General features: G+C 36.3%; 1 protein-coding gene across 1 annotated transcript in view; it reads left to right on the forward strand.

Annotated features, from left to right (window-relative positions):
- The window catches only part of ACSS3 (acyl-CoA synthetase short chain family member 3), a 142,500-nt gene that overhangs the window by 69,209 nt on the left and 54,394 nt on the right, over positions 1–18,897 (forward strand). The window contains exon 8 of the mRNA XM_025438990.3: positions 15,191–15,342. Within this exon, the coding sequence (XP_025294775.1) occupies positions 15,191–15,342 (152 nt within the window). The remainder of the gene's footprint in view (positions 1–15,190; positions 15,343–18,897) is intronic.

Genomic DNA, 18,897 nt, shown 5'->3' on the forward strand with positions numbered 1-18,897 from the left:
AAATAAGGATATTCTCAAGATGAAGAAAAACTTCAGAGAAATTGTCACTATTCCCCTAAAGGAATGGCCAATGGTCAGTATTGATGATAAATGGTTTAATGCTCCTTCCTGTGATTTGACCAAAGCAAAGATACTCACTGTCACCCTCTATTCAACGTAGTCTTGGAAACCAAAGCAAGAACATTTAGAAAGGAAGAAATAAAATTGTGTCTCTTTGAGGCTGCATGATTATCTATGTAGGAAATTATAGAACATATAAAAAAAACATAAAAAGTGAGTTCAATGAGGTCTCAGGATACAAGATGAACACCCAAATATCAAGTGTATTTCTATATACTAGCAATGGACACCTGTGACTAGGAAGGCAACATGAGGTATCCTTATGGAGGTGGAACTGTTCTGTGCCTTGACTATATCAGTATTACAGTTGTGATATTCAACTGTATTTACCCAGAATACATGGTATATTTGCATGAATCTACAATTATCTTATGTAAAAAGTTTAATTCAAAAATGAAAAAAAATTAAGCCTTCAAAGAACTCTTGTCTATTACAAAAGGAGTTCAGACTCCTTTGCCTCATACAAGTGAGTGATAGTCATCTGCCTTTGGCCTATGTTTAAAGTCTTATCGATGGTTCCTGGCCTCTGACTCAGCTTCCCACTTAAAAACCCTGTCATACTGGCACTTACATGAACAGAACTGCCAGTGATTGAGTTGTTCCTGCTGGTAAAGTTCCACTTTTGTTCTCATTATGTAGCAGAGTGGTCCTTTCCTTAAGGGATCAAGTTAAATATCATCTCCTCTCTGATATCTCCTTTGCTTTCCTTTGGCTGATTGAGGTGTTCTCTGTACTTCAATAATATTATCTAGATTCCTCTAATCTTGCAGATTCAGTGCTGTGATACTGTAAACCCTGAGGGCAAGGGATATTGTCATTTCTGTACCCCTGCCCTGTGCCTGGCATGGTGCTTTCCATGTGGTAGGTAAAGTTTGTTGTGTAAATGAACCATTTCTTTTTTTTTAAATTTTTATTTTATTTATTTATGATAGGCACACAGTTAGAGAGAGATAGAGGCAGAGACATAGGCAGAGGGAGAAGCAGGCTCCATGCACTGGGAGCCCGACGTGGGACTCGATCCCGGGGCTCCAGGATCGCGCCCTGGGCCAAAGGCAGGCGCTAAACCGCTGCGCCACCCAGGGATCCCCAAATGAACCATTTCTAAGGGGATTAATTAACAACTTGAGTGTGCAGAAAGCAGGGAAAAAAACTTGTTTGCTCGATTAATTAAAATAAAACCAAAATAAACTGATAATGAGTTCTGACTTGTCATCAGGCCAGCAAGTGAAAAAATATTTATTAACCTCCACAAATGATCATCCCATTTGTGCCCCAATTTTAAGTGGATTACCAAGTTAATATTATTTTATTTTAGTCTGACTAGTTTATTTTTATTTAGGAAGCTAACATCTCTCATTAGGAAATTAAAAATATATTCTTTTTACAGTGAATAGAATAATATAACAAGTCCTTCATGTACTTCTCATAGGGTTACCTTTCTAAAGAGAAATATAATCATACAGCTCAGTATGTTCAAAGCTTTATATTCATTTTTAATGAATTATAGCATTTAAAAGCTATATGGCAGTGGATTGGTGAGTGTGATGATATTTTTACATAATGATGAATTTTGATTTGATAAAAATTGATGTTCTGAAATACTGGTTCATTATATGACCAAGTCATCTGGAGTTCATAAAACATATCTCTTACTGAATGTAAATGGTTCATGATAATTTATGAATGAATAATGTATGAATCCTTTTTCTTAGCAAAGATAATTTTTTTAATATTCAGGAATTGAATACATATCTACATCAGCTGAAAAAACTCAAAAATGGTTATAACTAAGTTGGAAAATCAGTTCAGCTTCTAGATATGTTTAGTCACCCACTTGAAACACTGTTGAATTCGTGTTTCAACATGAATACATAAAGCAGAAAATAGGATTTTCTTTTCTGCCACAGAGGGCATATAGCTCTGCATCTGTAGGATGAAAACATATTGGAAATCCTGGTTGTCTGCTTTGGCTTTAGCTTTCTGATAATTACCAAATTTTTAACACATTTCTATTTCTTTCATTAAAACAAACAACCCCCTCCAAAAAAAAAAAAATCACGCATAAGTTCTCAGTTCCTTATCCCTTTGCAGTTAGAACACTCTCTTCCTCGTTGAAGGCTTACCTGCGCCTGATAGCTGGACGTCACTCTACAGTCCTCTCCCATTGGCATCTGTCACCATCATTCCATAATAACAGCTTTTGGTAATTTCCCTGGATCTCTCTATTTTTCCAAACGCTAATGGACATTTTCTGTCCTAATCATTCTTGGCTTCTCAACCCTTGAATGTTGCTCACTCTCTTCCCTTCCAAGGCACAGCCTGCTCCTGTTTTCCTCAAGTTGTTCAAATGCTCATTCCTGCTACAGGAATTTGTCCACTTGTTGCCTGAAATATATTTCCTCTCATCCTTTAGATCATAGCTCAAGTATCTCCTCCTCATGAAGCCCTCCTTGACCTTTCTGACTGGGTCAAATCTTGTTCTCTCTCATAAGCACCTAAGGTTTTTCCTTTTTGTGTTCCAAACCCAGTTCCCTTTAGTTTATAGGCCACTTTGGTTTGCTTATTTGGCCCCATCTGCTATAACCTCCGAGAGGCAGGAGATCATCTTAGTGTTCGCTCACCATCAATTCTCAGCTACTAACCATTAAAAATATGCAGTCATTTATAGCGTAAGCATTGCTTCTTTTGAATTTTGTTCCCATGCCAATTGAGAAATACACAAAAGCCTGAAATGTGTGTGTGTATGTGCTCTTGACATGTATTTAGTTCCCAATAAATATTTGTTAATAAATACCTGGATGAAGATATCAAGAGAAACAAACAAACAAACCTTGATTTTGTAAGTAAAGACTTTTTTCCCCTTATGAAGGAATATGTAATTCTAGTATCTTTACCAGAGAATTTTATGAACAACAAAAGTAATAGTTTATATTTTTTTAAATAAGCGAAGATTTGGTATTATTCATTGAACTGGACATATTTAAGGTATGCAATTCTAAAAATCAGACTAGCACAACCAGTTAAAGTATGCAAACCAATTCTGAATAATTCAGTCCTTATTTTTTGAGAGGAAGAGAATAAACGGTGCCTTTTTGGAAATTTACTTTCTTAATGGAGCACTGATTCTGACGGACCTAACCCCAACGACATATAGACAAAGATATATTGTGATAGTAGTGTTGTCAGAGGAGAAATGAAGCAAACAATACTTTCATACAGGAACTTTCAGGTATAAACAAATTTAGCAGCCTGGTGTGTATGTGCAGACACGTGTATGTGTTGGTAAATGATGGATATACTCAGATAAGCTTTTTGGCTTCTTTCTTCTGTTTTGTCCCCTTTTACAAAAACCCTGTCATCTGCAGAATCAAAACCCGACACTTCTTCTCAAGGTAAAGGAATCTTGCTGAGTACTTATCTTCACTTGGGTACTAATGTACAAATGTGTATCCTGTACACACATCTCAATCATATAATACAGTGGAACCCAGGCTTTTATAATGGCAACGGTGTGGCTAAGCAAGAAATTAACTTACTTGATATTACTTTTTGTTATTGTCCTTCATGATCCTTTTAATTTCTGAAGCATCTGGTACATTCTCTGCTCTTTCTGTTTTTTTTTTTTGTTTTGAGTCTTCTCTCTTCCTAGTTAGTCCACCTAAAGGTTTATCGATTTTATCTTCTCAAACAACTCTTAGTTTTCATTTTTTCTATTGTTTTTTTATTCTCTCTATGATTTATTTCTACTCTAGTCTTTATTATTTTCTTGTTTCTGCTAACTTAGGTTCTTAGCTGTTCTTCTTAATATGGTTCCTTGAGATGTAAACTTAGTATGCTTATTTGAGATCTTTCTCTCTCTTTTGGGGATCTCTCTCTTTTTTTAAATGTCAGAGTTTATTGCTATAAACTTAACCTCTTAGTATCAGCTTTGTTGCATCTGTAAGTTTTGGTGTGTCATGTTTTCATTTTCGTCTGTCTTGAGATGCTTTTAAAATTCTCTTTTGATTTCCTTATTGACCCAATGGTTGTTCAAGAGTCTGTTGTTTCTACATATCTGTGAATTTCACTGTTTTCTTACTATTATTGATTTCTAGTTTCATTCCATTGTGGTCAGGAAAGATACTTGGAATGATATATCTATTTTCTTAAATTTGCTTGTTTTGTGACCTAACATGTGATCTATGTTGGAGAATGTTTTAAATGCCCTTGAGAAGGATGTGTATTTCTTTGCTGTTGGGTGGAAAGATGTTGGCCAAGGTGTACAAAGTTTCAGTTATTCAAGATGAATTAGTTCTGGAGATCTAATGTACAACAACAGGATTACAGTTTAAAAGACTGTATTATATGTTTCAAATTTGATAAAAGGATAGATTGCCAGTGTTCTCACCAAACACAAACACCAAAAAGAAAAAAAGAAAAGAAAATCCTAACTATGTGAGATAATGAATATATTAACTAGCTTGATTATTGTGATTATTTCAGAATGTATATACATTCATAAACACACCAAGTTGTACATTTTAAATACATACAATTTTTATTTGTCAGTTACACCTCAGTAAATCTGAGGAAAATTATGTAAAACTACTTGTGTAAAAAAATACAAAATATACCAAAATATACTCAAATAGGTTTTACCTTAAATTAAAAAAAAAAAAAGAAGAAGAAGAAAGTAGCTTACTGTTCTTTGGCTAAGTTATTACCTAGAATGGAATGTTGATTACTGGTCACCTTCAATTTAGTTTGGCATTAAGTCGTAAACTAGTTGGTGTACTTGATCTTGATATGGCAGTTGCCATTTTTATGTAGTAACAGTCTCTTTGGAAGTCCTCACGGAATGAAAGCTTGCACTCCTTTTACATTTGTTTGCATTTCACAAATTGTATACCTTATAGCAGCAAGCCATTTCAGTAATGTATGCTCACTAGATTTACCAGGACAGTTGGCTATCTGTTAAAAATTCAACAATTAGCTTTGAAGATATGTACTACATTCCGCCTTCTCAGACAATAAGAGGAAATAGAGGATTTTTTAAAGATTCTGAATTGTGATATATGAACATGGTCACTGGACTGGAAATATGAGTATCTGTGGTATTTATTTTGCTCTGCTTTTATCTGTCTGCTTTTGCCCTCAACCTCAGTTTTGTTATCTATAAATATCAATATTAATAGCATTTTTCTTATATTTTATTAAATTGGTCAATCCATGAAAAGCCTGTAGAATAGTTGCCAAGATATAATAAGCTAGTGCTATTATCCAAACACGGATTTATTCTCTCCCAGAATAAAATTCTACAATATAAAAACCAACTGTTCATTCCCATGAAATCCAGTCATTGAAATGGTTGAATATGCAGATACTCCACATTTCTTCCTTCAAAGTCTACCTTTGTAACTTGGCAGCAGTCATCAAATCACTAAAATCACTAAAGGCAGCTCCCTTTAGAGCCTGTTAATTCTCTTCTAAGAGCCAGGCAAAGGAATCCGCACCCAAGGATGTTGTTGATCCTCTTAGTATCAACTTTGAAGAATGAGTAGCATAAATGGAAAATAACCCAGTGATCTGTCCCCTCAACGATCTGGCCTTTCAGAGCTGAACTTGTGAGTGAAATGAGAGAGGCCATGAAGCCTTTCATCTGTGAATAAACTGGTACATTTCATGGCTTATATTGTCTAAACATGTATAATCTTTCGCTTCTTTTTTTTGCTGGGCTTCATCGTACTGGTTTATAATCTGTATATATCTTCGAAGAGTTCAGAATATTCAGATTGATATTCTCTTACTGATTGCTCTTTTCTCGAATTCATAGGAGGAAGGAAGAGTTTAGGTACCCCTATCTATTCTTTCTTCTTTAAGATGATTAGTGTGAAAATGAGCTCTATGCTTTCCTTTATTTGCTCAGGAATCAGGTTAAGATAATGTAGTTTGAAAGCCTCAAAGAAATATCACAAGATATATGCATACATAGTAAAATAGCAAAATATGATTACATACACATATTTTAGACATAATTACTATCACTTTCTATACATGGATCAAAACATTTTCCAGTTTGAAAATCTTATGTTTAAGAATATTGATACTACTTTAATTACTTTCAAATTATTTTTGTATTGAACACTCTTCAAATCATCCACAGTATCTCTTCAATGCACGTGTCACCTACTTCGAACTGCTCTGGACTTATAATCTCCATTTGCATTTCACAAATTGTATACCTTATAGCAGCAAGCCATTTCAGTAATGTATGCTCACTAGATTTACCAGGACAGTTGGCTATCTGTTAAAAATTCAACAATTAGCTTTGAAGATATGTACTACATTCTGCCTTCTCAGACAATAAGAGGAAATAGAGGATTTTTGCCTCTATTGCCTATGATGCCTATGATGCATTTTCCACACATGGACCTTCTGAATTTTTATCCCTTCCAGGGCTTCATTTTTAAAATGTAATCATTGCTTGCATGTATAGAGTTATCTTCTTTTTGCAAAAATTTTGCATTTTCCATGTTAACCTGTTTTCTCTAATTTGATGATTTTTTTTTTTTTTTTTTTTTTTTTTTTTTAGGACAGGGATTTGCTTCCTTCAAGCATAGGGATATGCTACTTCCTTTTAAGACTGGTACCCCTGATGTTGCTAACTAGTACACTCAAAGGCACACATCAGAGTCTTCTTCTCCTCTTATCTAATAGGAAATGATTTCCTTCTTTCTTGTTCTTTTTAAATCTAGTATAACAGCAATGTACTTTTATGTATGTACCGAAGGAGAAAAATGATGACAGTTATTACTCTGATTCAGGCTATATAATTTGATCTCCTCAATCGGAAAAGATTGCAAAGCTGATGCCAGCATCTTTTAGATTTCTCACATGACTAGTTGTTCAAAGATATTTATTTCTGAGTTTATTTTTCTCTATGTGTGCCTGTGTTTTATGTTGGAGCAAGCAACTGCAGCTATTGTCATGGGTCCATCAACGATATTTATTGGTGCCTCTTGTGAGCTCAGTATTTTCTAGAGGTTGATAGGGAAACAGAATAAGTATCAGACACACTCCTTGCCCTGAACACACTGACAATATAGTCAAAGAATTAAGATTAATGTAAAGGACAGAAAGGAAGCAGACCCAAACATTGCCTAAGAAATTTCTTACACTGTGTAGAAGATATAATTTTTTTTTCAGAGATGACATTAAGCCATTGCCTCTGTAAATACTCTACATTTAATTCTTGCACTTGTTTTGATGCAATTTTCTGATGATGGAACTAAATAAAGATCAAAGGGATTAAAGAAATTGATTTAGGTTGCATCGCTTGTAAATGGCAGTTTGGAGTTCACCCTGGCTCAAAATCTGTCTACCAGTGTCTTGAGGGAAGTTTAGGATTAGAGTAGACAAGGAAAGCTTTGTGGATGCAGCCATGCCAGTAATAATAATAGCTACTGTTGATTGGGTGTTGAGTGACTGGAACTCTACTAAACATGGTCTTAACTATTTCTATCCATACACCCATGGGATAAATGTTTTGAATCCCTATTTACAACTATAGAAACTGAAGATCAGGGACATTAAGTAACTTTACCAGTGGCCCATGAGTGACAGAGTTGGGATTTGAAACAATGTTCTCTGGCTCCAAAAGCAGTGCTCTCTACCTGTAATGTAGAGATGAATAATTGGGAAATTATTGAGTAGTTTCAGCTAGTGGCCAGAAGCAGGGTATCAGTGATCTTTAAGGAGAGGGCAGGATGTCAGGATATCAGGGTGCATATTGTAAGATAGAGCTCAATAGGAAGTTGAGTTGGTGGTTACCAACTGAACTGCTGTATGAGGAACAACAGAAATTGTGAAGGGGCAAAGATCATTTTTAGTTTTAGTAATGTCAATTTTAAAGCTGCTACTTAAATATTTGTAGGACATTGGGAAGTCAAGGTTTGAAGCCCAGAGAAACTTTCAGAATTAGAGATGAGTAGAAAAGTTAGTAATTTAAGTCATCTGAGGTGATTAAGACACTCAGAGAAGTAAAGATTAAGAAAGGGAAGCTATAAAAACTGAGAATGAAAAATTGGAGAGGCAGTAGGAGAATCAGAAAAATGGTATCCTGAAGCAGAAGGGGATTTTCTAGAAGATGGGCATCAGCAGTGCCAAGTACTTCAGAAAGAGGTCTGATAGAACAATAACTGAAGAGGGTTTTTGCAATAAGGTGTGGTATTAGCGATTCCATGGGAAGGTTTGTGTGTTTTGTACATGGGGGAACTATGAGCATTTTGAAGCTTATTTTAGATAAATTATTGGACTGAATGGAGTAGCCAGACTCTGCACAACCCTAGGTCGAATTGCAATGTACATCCGGGATAGCCACACTTGACTTCCTGGGCAGAAATCTGTTAGTGTAATAAAAGCAAGAAGCCATTTAATTTCTCTGCTTACAGCAAAGTCTACTCATACTACTCACCATGAGTAAAGAAACCCTCAATTTGTCCCTCTAGTGCAGAGAGCAGTGATTGCTCATCAGCCTGGAGGCATTCAGGGGTGAAAGCCATCCTGCTAGAAGCCATGAGCTACCAGCTATCCTAGTGATAAATGCTCCCTGTGACTGCTGAGAGTGGTAAATATGTCAGAGTCCCTAATTAGCTCAGCACTGGGTCTGCAGAATTACCAATTCCAGGGCTCTGCTTCATTTACTTGGCATTAATACTTTCAGAGGTAAGCATCTTTTTAGTGGGACAGATGGACTCTTATGACCTGGGTGGAAGCAGTGGCTTATTCATTGGAGGGTATCCTCATCACAAGGCCCAATATGGTCAACTCTCTCAGGGATCTGGGAGAAAATAGGGGAAGAACCAACCAGAAGGGATCTCTCTCTCTCTCTCACTCTCTCTCACTCTCTCTCTCTCTCTTTAAAATTCAGCTTTACTGAGGAATAATGGACACAATTTGTAGGATATTTAAAGTGTCTATCATGTCATCTTCAGTTGCTTTCACCAGTGGTTTGTGGTTTCTGGGGTACAGGTCTTTCACCTCTTTGGTTAAGTTCATCCCTAGGTATTTTATTCTTTGCGGTGCAGTTGTAAAATGGAGTTGTTTTCTTAATTACTTTTTCTGCTACTTTGTTATTAATGTATAGAAATGCCACTGATGGGAATCCTTGGTGGCTCAGTGGTTTAGCACCATCTTCAGCCCAGGGCGGCATGATCCTGGAGTCCTGGGATCGAGTTCCATGTCAGGCTCCCCTGCATGGAGCCTGCTTCTCCCTCTGCCTGTGTCCCTGCCTCTCTCTCTGTGTCTTTCATGAATAAATAAATAAAATCTTTAAAAATAAAAAAAGAATGCCACTGATTTCTGGGTATTAATTTTGTAACCTGCAACTTTACTAAATTCCTTTAATACTTCTAATAGTTTTGGGGTGGAATCTGTGCATGGGTGTATAGTAGCATGTCATCTGCAAATAGTGACCATTTGACTTCTTCCTTACCAATGTGGATGCCGAGCCATTTCCCAGAGCTAAGCAGGAAATCTTTGAAGAGATTCCTATGTTGGGGAGGCTCTCATCTGCCTAGAGACCTTGGTTATGGACTCCTTTTCAGAATCCAATCATATTGACTTATCTCCCTAGGAAAATGAACATTTACACATTAAAAAAATCAGAATACTCCTGAACTTACCTTCAAGTCTGGTCAGAAACCTTTCATCTAAAAGATTAAGATATAATCCTTTCAAGTAGTGATATAACCAAACAAAACCTTTAAACTGAAACTTAGCTTTCAGAAGTCTCTGGCAACACAGAAAAAGCGGCTGACCTGGGGCTGTTCTTCCTGTCTTTGGAGAAAGGATAATTGTATTCAGAATGCTAGGTCCTATAAATCATAGTATGTATGTAGAGTCTCGAGTCTAGACAAGTTATAGAGCAAGATATAAAGAATGAGGCAATTCTCCCCAATTATTTTCCCAATATTTGGCTCCCAATAGTCAGATTTCAATTATCAGTATATTTTTTATTGATACTTGGATTGACTCATTTATTTATAGCAGGTGGAAAAAGGCTAATGTTGAGTTCTAGGCTCATTTCCCAGGGTAATGAGGCAGCTGGTATTGGATAATGGCCTAGCCTCAGGTAATGCCTGATATCTAAGGACTATGCCTTGGTTCTCAACGTTGGCTGCACATTAGAATTACTTATTACATGAAACATAACAATACCAGGCCAAATTTAAGGCCAATCAGATCATAGTCTCTGGGAGTGAGGAACAGATATTGGTATCTTTCAAAAGCATCCCAAGCATGTCTAATCTACATTTAGGGTTGACAGTCACTGGATCGAGGCAAATTAGATGGCGGTATGAATAAGATCAAGGAAGGCAAAGTGGTAGGATATCCCCACCGGTGAGCCCCATGGAATTATGGGAAATCTCTAGCAAATAATCAATGAAGCCAGTTGATTTAAAGTCTTGGTTATCAATTGTTTTTATAAGCAAGTTTTTACTCCTTAAGAGGGAATCTGCTATAGTAACACAAAATCCTAGATCTGAGGGTCTTAAGGCATAGAGTGGTTGTCTCATAGGGCTTTAACGCAGTAGTAATGTTTTCAAGATTGGGATAACTAATAGGTGTTATTGAGAGAGGGACTTTAGGGAAGAAAAAGCCCATTTTTAAAAGCGGTTGTACACTCATTTGGTTCATATCTCAAAACTCACAAAAGGGTAAAGAATGCAAACCTCACTGTCCTCTGTTCCTAGCAGTTCAATTTCTCTGACTTGGAAGCGGTCAGTCTTCTGTGTCTATTAGTTCACTCTTACATAAAGAGTGTCCCCTTCCTCATTTTCATACATACGGTGTCGTCTTTTTTTTTTTTTTTTTCATACGGTGTCGTCTAAATGATATGCACACCATCCTGCATTTTACTTTTCTCTCACTAAATATTATATCCTGAGGAACTGCTTATGTTTTAACAAGTCTCAAGTTTAGATGTTGCATGCCCAAACTTTCATCCCTTAGTAAAGGAACAAGGCATGTAGTAGGAACTTAACAAATGCTATTGCCAATCTCATCATGCTTCCAGAATAAACCAGCCAGCACTGCTGCACCTGTCTGCTGAAATTAAATTCAGAACTAGTCTGTAAGGGGTGTTGCTGTCTTCACCTTAGAACTGCAGTACAAACATGCCTTCGGTGATGTTCTCAGAAGTAGTGTTCAAAAAGAGACCAGATGTATTTCTAATCCTGCCACAAAAAGAGGCAAAAACTTCAGTTGACTCAGAAATTTGTATGTCAATGTCCGAGAAATGACAAGTAGCTTTGACACCAAGCCTTTGGATAAACCAAAATCAGAGGATTAATAAAGCAAATGATTTCTTGCTCAAAGATCTAACTCTAATGCGTAAGCTTGTCTTAGTCTTGGTAAATTGCTGTCTTTCATTATTTTCCATTGAACCTCAGGATGGATTATGTGAGAAGTTGAGACATCACCTGGTTTTCTAACTCACTATCTATTGTCTCTGGTTGCTTCAAACTAACATACTGAATCATAAGTGGTAGAAAATTGTGTATGCAACTTAATCTTCAGGTATTTGTCTGTCTCAGTTTCTATGCTTTGCACCATCGCTAAGTACATTATAAACATTAGCAGTTGCTGTCTTACAAGTCTCTGATATTAAAAATTCACGATCTATAACAGCTGAGCGCTTAGAATCCCTGCTTCACCATTGTAGGGATTGCTTTTTGCTTCTATTTTCTGGGCAGCAGTGGACACTTTAGCCTTAGTTTGGGGAAAGGGAATGAGAACACAGGTCAATTTGGTAATAAATAAATAAACAAACCAATTTAAGTTTTTGTTATTGTTACCTTTTAGCCGCATTACTGCTTTCGGTGTGTATGTTTGTTAAAAATCCCTACAATTTTAGAATCTTCCTACTTTTCAGTTGAATAGTGTTTGGGCTGTTGCTTCTCACTGAATATGCAAGTTCTGGAATCAAAGTCATTTTCTCCAAGCAACTCAGCGTGGTTAGTGTGCTATTGGTAATTTTTAAACAGTATTGTAAAATAATAATGCCTGTGCATGCATGCATGTGTGTGTGTACACAGCTTGTATATGTATGGGAGAGCAGAGGAGAAGAATGTTTAATAAAATCAATAAGCCTTTGAGTCACTAAATTCTAAAATAGTGAAGCACAGCATCGAATGATCCTGTGGGAATGGACAATAAGATGCAAAAATCTGAACCTTTCTGAGCTCAACGAATTTACAAAGGAATATGGTGCAATTATATACATCACTTCCATTAGTGTCCTAATAGAAATGCTATGTTATCATGATTTTTATGCTAAAAAATATTGATGAAAATGTATTTGCTGTGGGTCAGAATTGCAACAGTAATAATCATATTATTTATAAAAAGGTTTTTATTATTTCTAATATTTAAGCCGTCTTTATCATTAGACATAATTAATTGAAGGCATTATAAGATCCATTAATTTTTTCCTCCATATAGGTAGTCATTATGGTATAGCATTCTGTTATGACACTAATATCACCCTTTATTGAGTGTATTATCTTTGTCCCATGACACCGGAACTGTAGTGAACTCAATTCCAATTGCCTATAAAATATCTTTCTTCAGTAGAGGTCAAACTACTTTAAAATATTATCTCAGTGCTTTTAGCTTATCGAGGAAATATTGGAAAAGTGATTTATTCTTATTTAGCAGGCATGAAAATGGCAGCACAGACAGGGAAAGTCAATTGCATAAGGTCAGTTAATAAATCATCTTTATGTGGGTGAGATCAAGTTTCTGAAGTCACAATCTAGTACACCAGGGACTGAACAGTGCCTAAGACAGATCGAAAAAGTAAAAGTCAAATGTTTACCTCACTTGGTTCAAAAGAACAAAAGTACTCGTTCATTTTAGACTGATGTGCTCAAGGCTTCAAAATTTGTAAGTCAAGGATCCCTGGGTGGCGCAGTGGTTTAGCGCCTGCCTTTGGCCCAGGGCGCGATCCTGGAGACCCAGGATCGAATCCCATGTCGGGCTCCCGGTGCATGGAGCCTGCTTCTCCCTCTGCCTATGTCTCTGCCTCTCTCTCTCTCTCTCTGTGTGTGACTATCATAAAAAAAAAAAATTAAAAAAAAATTGTAAGTCAAGTTATGTACATGAGTTGCCAGATTATATCTGGCAGCTTTTTATACTATATCAACATGTTGATTATTCTATTACCATGTGATAATGGAATTAAATTGAAATCAAGTATTTTGGGATACTTGTGATAATAAAAATGAATTTCTAGTTGCAATAAATTCCTTGGTTTTAAAAATAGTAAGAGAAAAAGAAGCAGGATATAAGAAAGAGGTTATATTTTAAAAAAACATAATTATATGAAAGAATATTAAAGGTAGTCATTAAAAGAAAAGAAAGTACAAACTAATAATGACCTATCAAAGATCCAAGTAGAAGTAGATAGTGAATCTAAATTAATGAACAACCTCTTTTTATCCTTTCATTTATTCTTCTCTGTTTGGAGAGACATCTCAGTTTGCCACTAGCAACAACTTTTCTCTTTTTAACTTATTTATCAGTGTTTCCTGGGTGTGTTTTCCAGAATATAAGATCCATGAGATGTTCATATAGGGAATGTGGACAGAGAAGTTTAGGAAACACTACATATATAGTAACTCATCTTTTGGGAATGCCTGATGTTCTTTAACACTTTTAAGTATTCAAGAAATGGTCCAAAATCAGAGATATGTTTTCCTTTATTATCTCAACCCCTTCCAAAAGGATTTGATTGTTTTTATATAACATATATTAACATTCCAGGCACTTTGCTTTAGAATCAAAGGAAAAAGTAGCGGTAATGAGATTGGATTAAGGAATGAGGGGATATGGCTGGGCGACCATAGATTTTATGGAACACTCAGAATTTTTGCAGAATCACTGATTTATTTATGCTATGCTCATTTTCTACTTCACAGAAACATCAATTGAAAAATGCTTTGGGGGAGCTTGGTGGCTCTGTTGGTTAAGCCACTGCCTCTTGATTTCCGCTCAGGTCATGATCTCTGAGGGTTGTGAGATCCAGCCCTCTGTCCGGAATTAAATTGGGCATGAGCATGGAGGCTGCTTGGGATTCTCTTTCTCCCTCTGCCTCTGCCTCTGCCCCTTCCCACAGTGCACTCTCTCTCTCTCTCTCTCTCTCAAAAAAAAAAAAAAAAAAAAAAAGTTTGGGTCTTTTTGATTATAAAGTTGCTAGATTTTTATTCATGAATTTTTTATTGAATATGTAAAATGTTGCTTTGAGGTTATAGGAAACATACATTTGGAAATATCTTACTGAATTTTTTTAAGTCATAAGAGTTGTTTTCCTTGGAATGAGGCATTTAATTGAAAAAGTTATTGTTCAGAAATTACTGTGATCCCATATATTTCTGTCTTCTCAAATACTTTGAGAATTGTTACTGTCACTTCTTTTTTTAAAGATTTTATTTATTTATTTTGAGAGAGTGAGTGAGCTGGGGGAGGGGCAAGGAAAGAGGAGGGGAGAGACAATCTCGTGCAGACTATGCACTGAGCAGGGAGCCCAATGCAGGGATCGATTTCAGGACCCTGAGATCATGACTTGGGCCGAAGTCAAGAGTCCACCACCTAACAGACTGAGCCCCATTCTTGTCACTTTTAAAAATAATTAGAAAGAAAAGTGTTAGTTAGAAATGCATAACAATCATACTTCTCACTTATCTATCACCCAAAACAATGTATTTCATTTCTTGGCTAACAGAAGACTGTTTTATGTTATTAATTTGATTGTGATATATAGTTCCTGTCCTTTATCTTTGAGAAAACTTAAGAAGGGAAAAATGGCAAATTGAAAAGCTTTTAGGATGATGTAATGGAGCAAATGGCCTCTCTGGAGCCTGGGCATTTGGTGTGTTTTATTTATGATAGCACATAGGGCTATTTTAAAACTAAGATTTGTTGAGAACCCCACTTTATTAATATCGCTGTGTTAAATGTATAAGTATTGAACTGTCAATGAAATATGAGACATTTTACCCAGTGACATTTTAAATGAATCTCATTGTAGGGGAAGCCTGTGGGAACACCAGATGCTGGCGCTTATTTCCGTGTGCTCGCGGAGCATGGAGTAGCTGCCTTGTTTACAGCGCCGACTGCAATTAGAGCCATCCGTCAACAGGACCCTGGGGCAGCCTTGGGGAGGCAGTACTCTCTGACAAGGTGAACTTGGGATGCACAGGGCAAATTACATTAAAAACTGCAATCAGAATGAACAACTGAACATTGTACTCTTTTTGGCACTGCCATACCCCTATGGAAAGAGCCAAAAGATTCTGAATGTTATTAGGAATGACTGTTCTAAACATAGCTTTGAATTAGTTAGAATTTTAACTCTACTGTGAATATGTTTTAATACCATACTGTGTTTATTTCAGTTCAAATCTTACCAAAATATTTCCCTTTTTTAAACCACCAGGCTTATATTTTCCTTAAAGTAAAATCCTGACTACGACTTCAGATGCATTTACACACACACACTCATATATATATATATATACACATATATATACGTATATATATATATATATGACAACATCTGATGATCTTTTGAAAACAGAATAGTAGTGTAAATAGCAGGAAAATATTATGTGATTTCATGTATACAGATAAAATGTGAAAATTATCGTCCAAACTACTGTTGTTGAAAGAAGAGGGGAGATTATTTTTCTCTTGTTTTGTAATAATATGCACTGAATAGCTTAAATATTTTTTGCTGCTTTATTGACATCCATTTTAGTTTAATGATAGGTGTATTCAAAGATAATTATAGCAATTTGTATCTTCAAGGCAGTCAATTCGTATTGAACCTCTTTGAAATTGGTCACTGCTATCATAAACTAAAAGAAGGAATTTGAAGTGTCTTCAGGTCAAAAAATGGGTTTGTATTATTTTGAATTTTTTAAGTTAAATGCCAAGTATTATGAATTTTATGTTCAAAGAAGGAGTTAAAATAGATTTCATACTTCGATTGCAGGTGTAAAGCAAGAAGCTTTCAGTTTGGATAGTCAGTGGGTTTGTTTTTGGTCCTTGCCCTATATTTTTATTTTATGAAAAATTAGGTCTGGATTTACATAAAATTTTACCTATAATCTAGAGAGTACAGTCATTAAAATAAAAGCGCTCATAAAATGAACCTCCCATTACAATATTTCTACTCACCCCCATTTTGTTCCTTCATTTACTACATTTCAATTTTATTTTCCCCATTTCAGCCAAAAGAATGGAAAAGTAGATTTTGGTACCAGCATCTTAGGCTCCATGTCTTGGACAGTCCCAGGGAATTTGAAGAAGCTGTGATTGTAGTTCCTCACAATGTCTCTTTACTAACAAATGCTTTCTGATAACACTGTGTGAAGTTGTGTGACTGGCAAGCTAAGGTCTCTCTCTTTGCTACATCTTTTTTCCCCATTTGTGCATGGGTTTTAGATGTTATCCATTACTGTGAAGGCAGGAACCTTTTCTAATTGTCCTAATATATAAAGCGTCTGATAGTACTAAATGCGCATTAAACCATCAATTTTTTTCAAACTAATACTAAATGAGATTTTAGTGTAAGAGAAATTGCAGGGGATTCCCAGGTAGCTCAGCGGTTTAGCACCACCTTCGGCCCCGGGGTGTGATCCTGGAGACCTGGGATCAGGTCCCACATCGGGTTCCCTGCATGGAGCCTGCTTCTCCCTTGGACTGTGTCTCTGCCTCTCTCTCTCTCTCTCTCTCTCTCTCTCTCTCTCTCTTGTGAATAAATAAATAAAATCTTTAAAAAAAAAAGAGAGAGAAATTGCAGTAAGTTCCCCCTGGTTATGCCCTTCTGTCTTTAGGCACCTAAGTTATTCATGATGGTGGGCACATATGTTTTTAATAGATATTTAATGATGTAGACTCTGCAGATACCCTCAATTATTCAAGTTACTACTGTTAATAGATGCACAATTTTCCTGATAACCTACTATGTGCCAGGTATAAGCAGTTTCTCTTATTCAGTCATCACAATAAGTAGGAACTGTGATTATCCTCATTTTCCAAATGTGTAATATTAGGACCAGAAAGTTTACAAAACTCTTTAGAAAGAAACTAAGGCAATCTGACAAGGGCTCACTTTTTTTTTTTTTTTAAAGATTTATTTATTCATGAGAGACAGAGAGAGAGAGAGGCAGAGACACAGGCAGAGGGAGAAGCAGGCTCCCTGTGGGGAGCCTGATGCGGGACTCAATCTCAGAACCCTGGGATCATGCCCTGAGCCAAAGGCTCACTTAGCCACCCAGACGCCCCAGGGCCCACATTCTTAACACAGACATTCTTCTTACAAGAGGTAAATTGAGAAACTAACTTGATCCAGGGATTTTTGTTATTCGTGGGATAAAAGTTTTTACTTCTTATATATTTGTTGCCTATTCAAATAATACTTTCACTGAACTTCTGTAACAGATTCTCACCAGTGAACTAAGGGAATATTAGAAAGAGAAGGGATCTCAAAAATCCAACTATCCGATTTTAAATACAAGATAAGCAAAGTCCAGAAGAGTTAAGTTTGGGTTAGAAACAGAATAAAGACCAGGAGTCAAGTCGTTTCACACAACTATACCCTTCGTTTCATATCTACATTCAGGACTTTTCATACTTACTTAGTGATCGGACATTGACTAGGTATTATGATAGCGGACTCATGATTTATCCGTAGAGCTTGCTTCTCTCTTATAGGATGTTTCAAATAATGAAATGGTGTTTTTCAAATGCGTTACATATCTCATCAAAGATTGTTTTGAAATAAATTTGGAGATTTGCCAAAGATTTTCGCTCCCAAAGCAAATTTCAAAAGGTCTTCTGAAATAGGGAACGAAGCAGAACTAGAAATTCATTTTATTATAGACGATTAGAAGTCAGGAAAAGAGATGAGAGGTCATCCGGGGTAATCCTCTCATCTCACAATTGAGAAAATGTTGCCACGAAGAGGTGAAGTGCCATTCCCAGGATGACAGAGCTAACCTCTGCAAAGCTGAGACGAGGCCGTACGGTGTGGTATAGTTAAGATTCTCGCTTTGGAGTTAGACACACTGGGTTCAAGTCTACCCCTTACCGGTTGTGTGACCTCAAGAAAATTACACAGCCTCTCTGTTCTTTTTGCTGTTTTTCTTCTTTTTGCATTCCTCCCTCTCCACTCTCCCTCCTCCTCCTTCCAGAATAGAAGTACAGCGATAGTACAAGAATATAATGAAACTAAAAGGCATATAATGCAGGTAAAACACTTGGAATAGCTCTTAACATAGACTGTCATGGCTGTTATTATTATTTTTTTGCTTCCTAATGTCCTGCTCTTCTTCATCGCATCATGGTGATTTATTTTCCCATGATCTTCTAGTTCAATCATAATCAAGTTAGAAAAATTCAGTTCTGCTGCTTCCATTCAATGTATCACAGTACCTAATACTCTGATGCAACCCTTCTTTTTCAGTTGCATAATAATGAGTGATAATACAAAAAAAGAAAAAGCAGAGTGCCAGAGATGAGCTCAAAAATAAACATATCAGGGATTGGAAATAGACTAGATCTGAAAAATAATAAGCATGGCTGAAGGCTTGCTAGGTGTACAAGCAGGCGTTGGCAGCATAGTGGAGACTCTGTTCCCCTGTTTTGATTGTGGAGTCAGAGCCAGCTCAGTGCTTGAACATGCAGTGAGTTGTTACACCTCACACATGAAAGGAGATTGATGATAATGGT

The sequence above is a fragment of the Canis lupus genome, chromosome 15 (genome assembly GCF_003254725.2).
Source record: "Canis lupus dingo isolate Sandy chromosome 15, ASM325472v2, whole genome shotgun sequence".
Taxonomy (NCBI): Eukaryota; Metazoa; Chordata; class Mammalia; order Carnivora; family Canidae; genus Canis; species Canis lupus.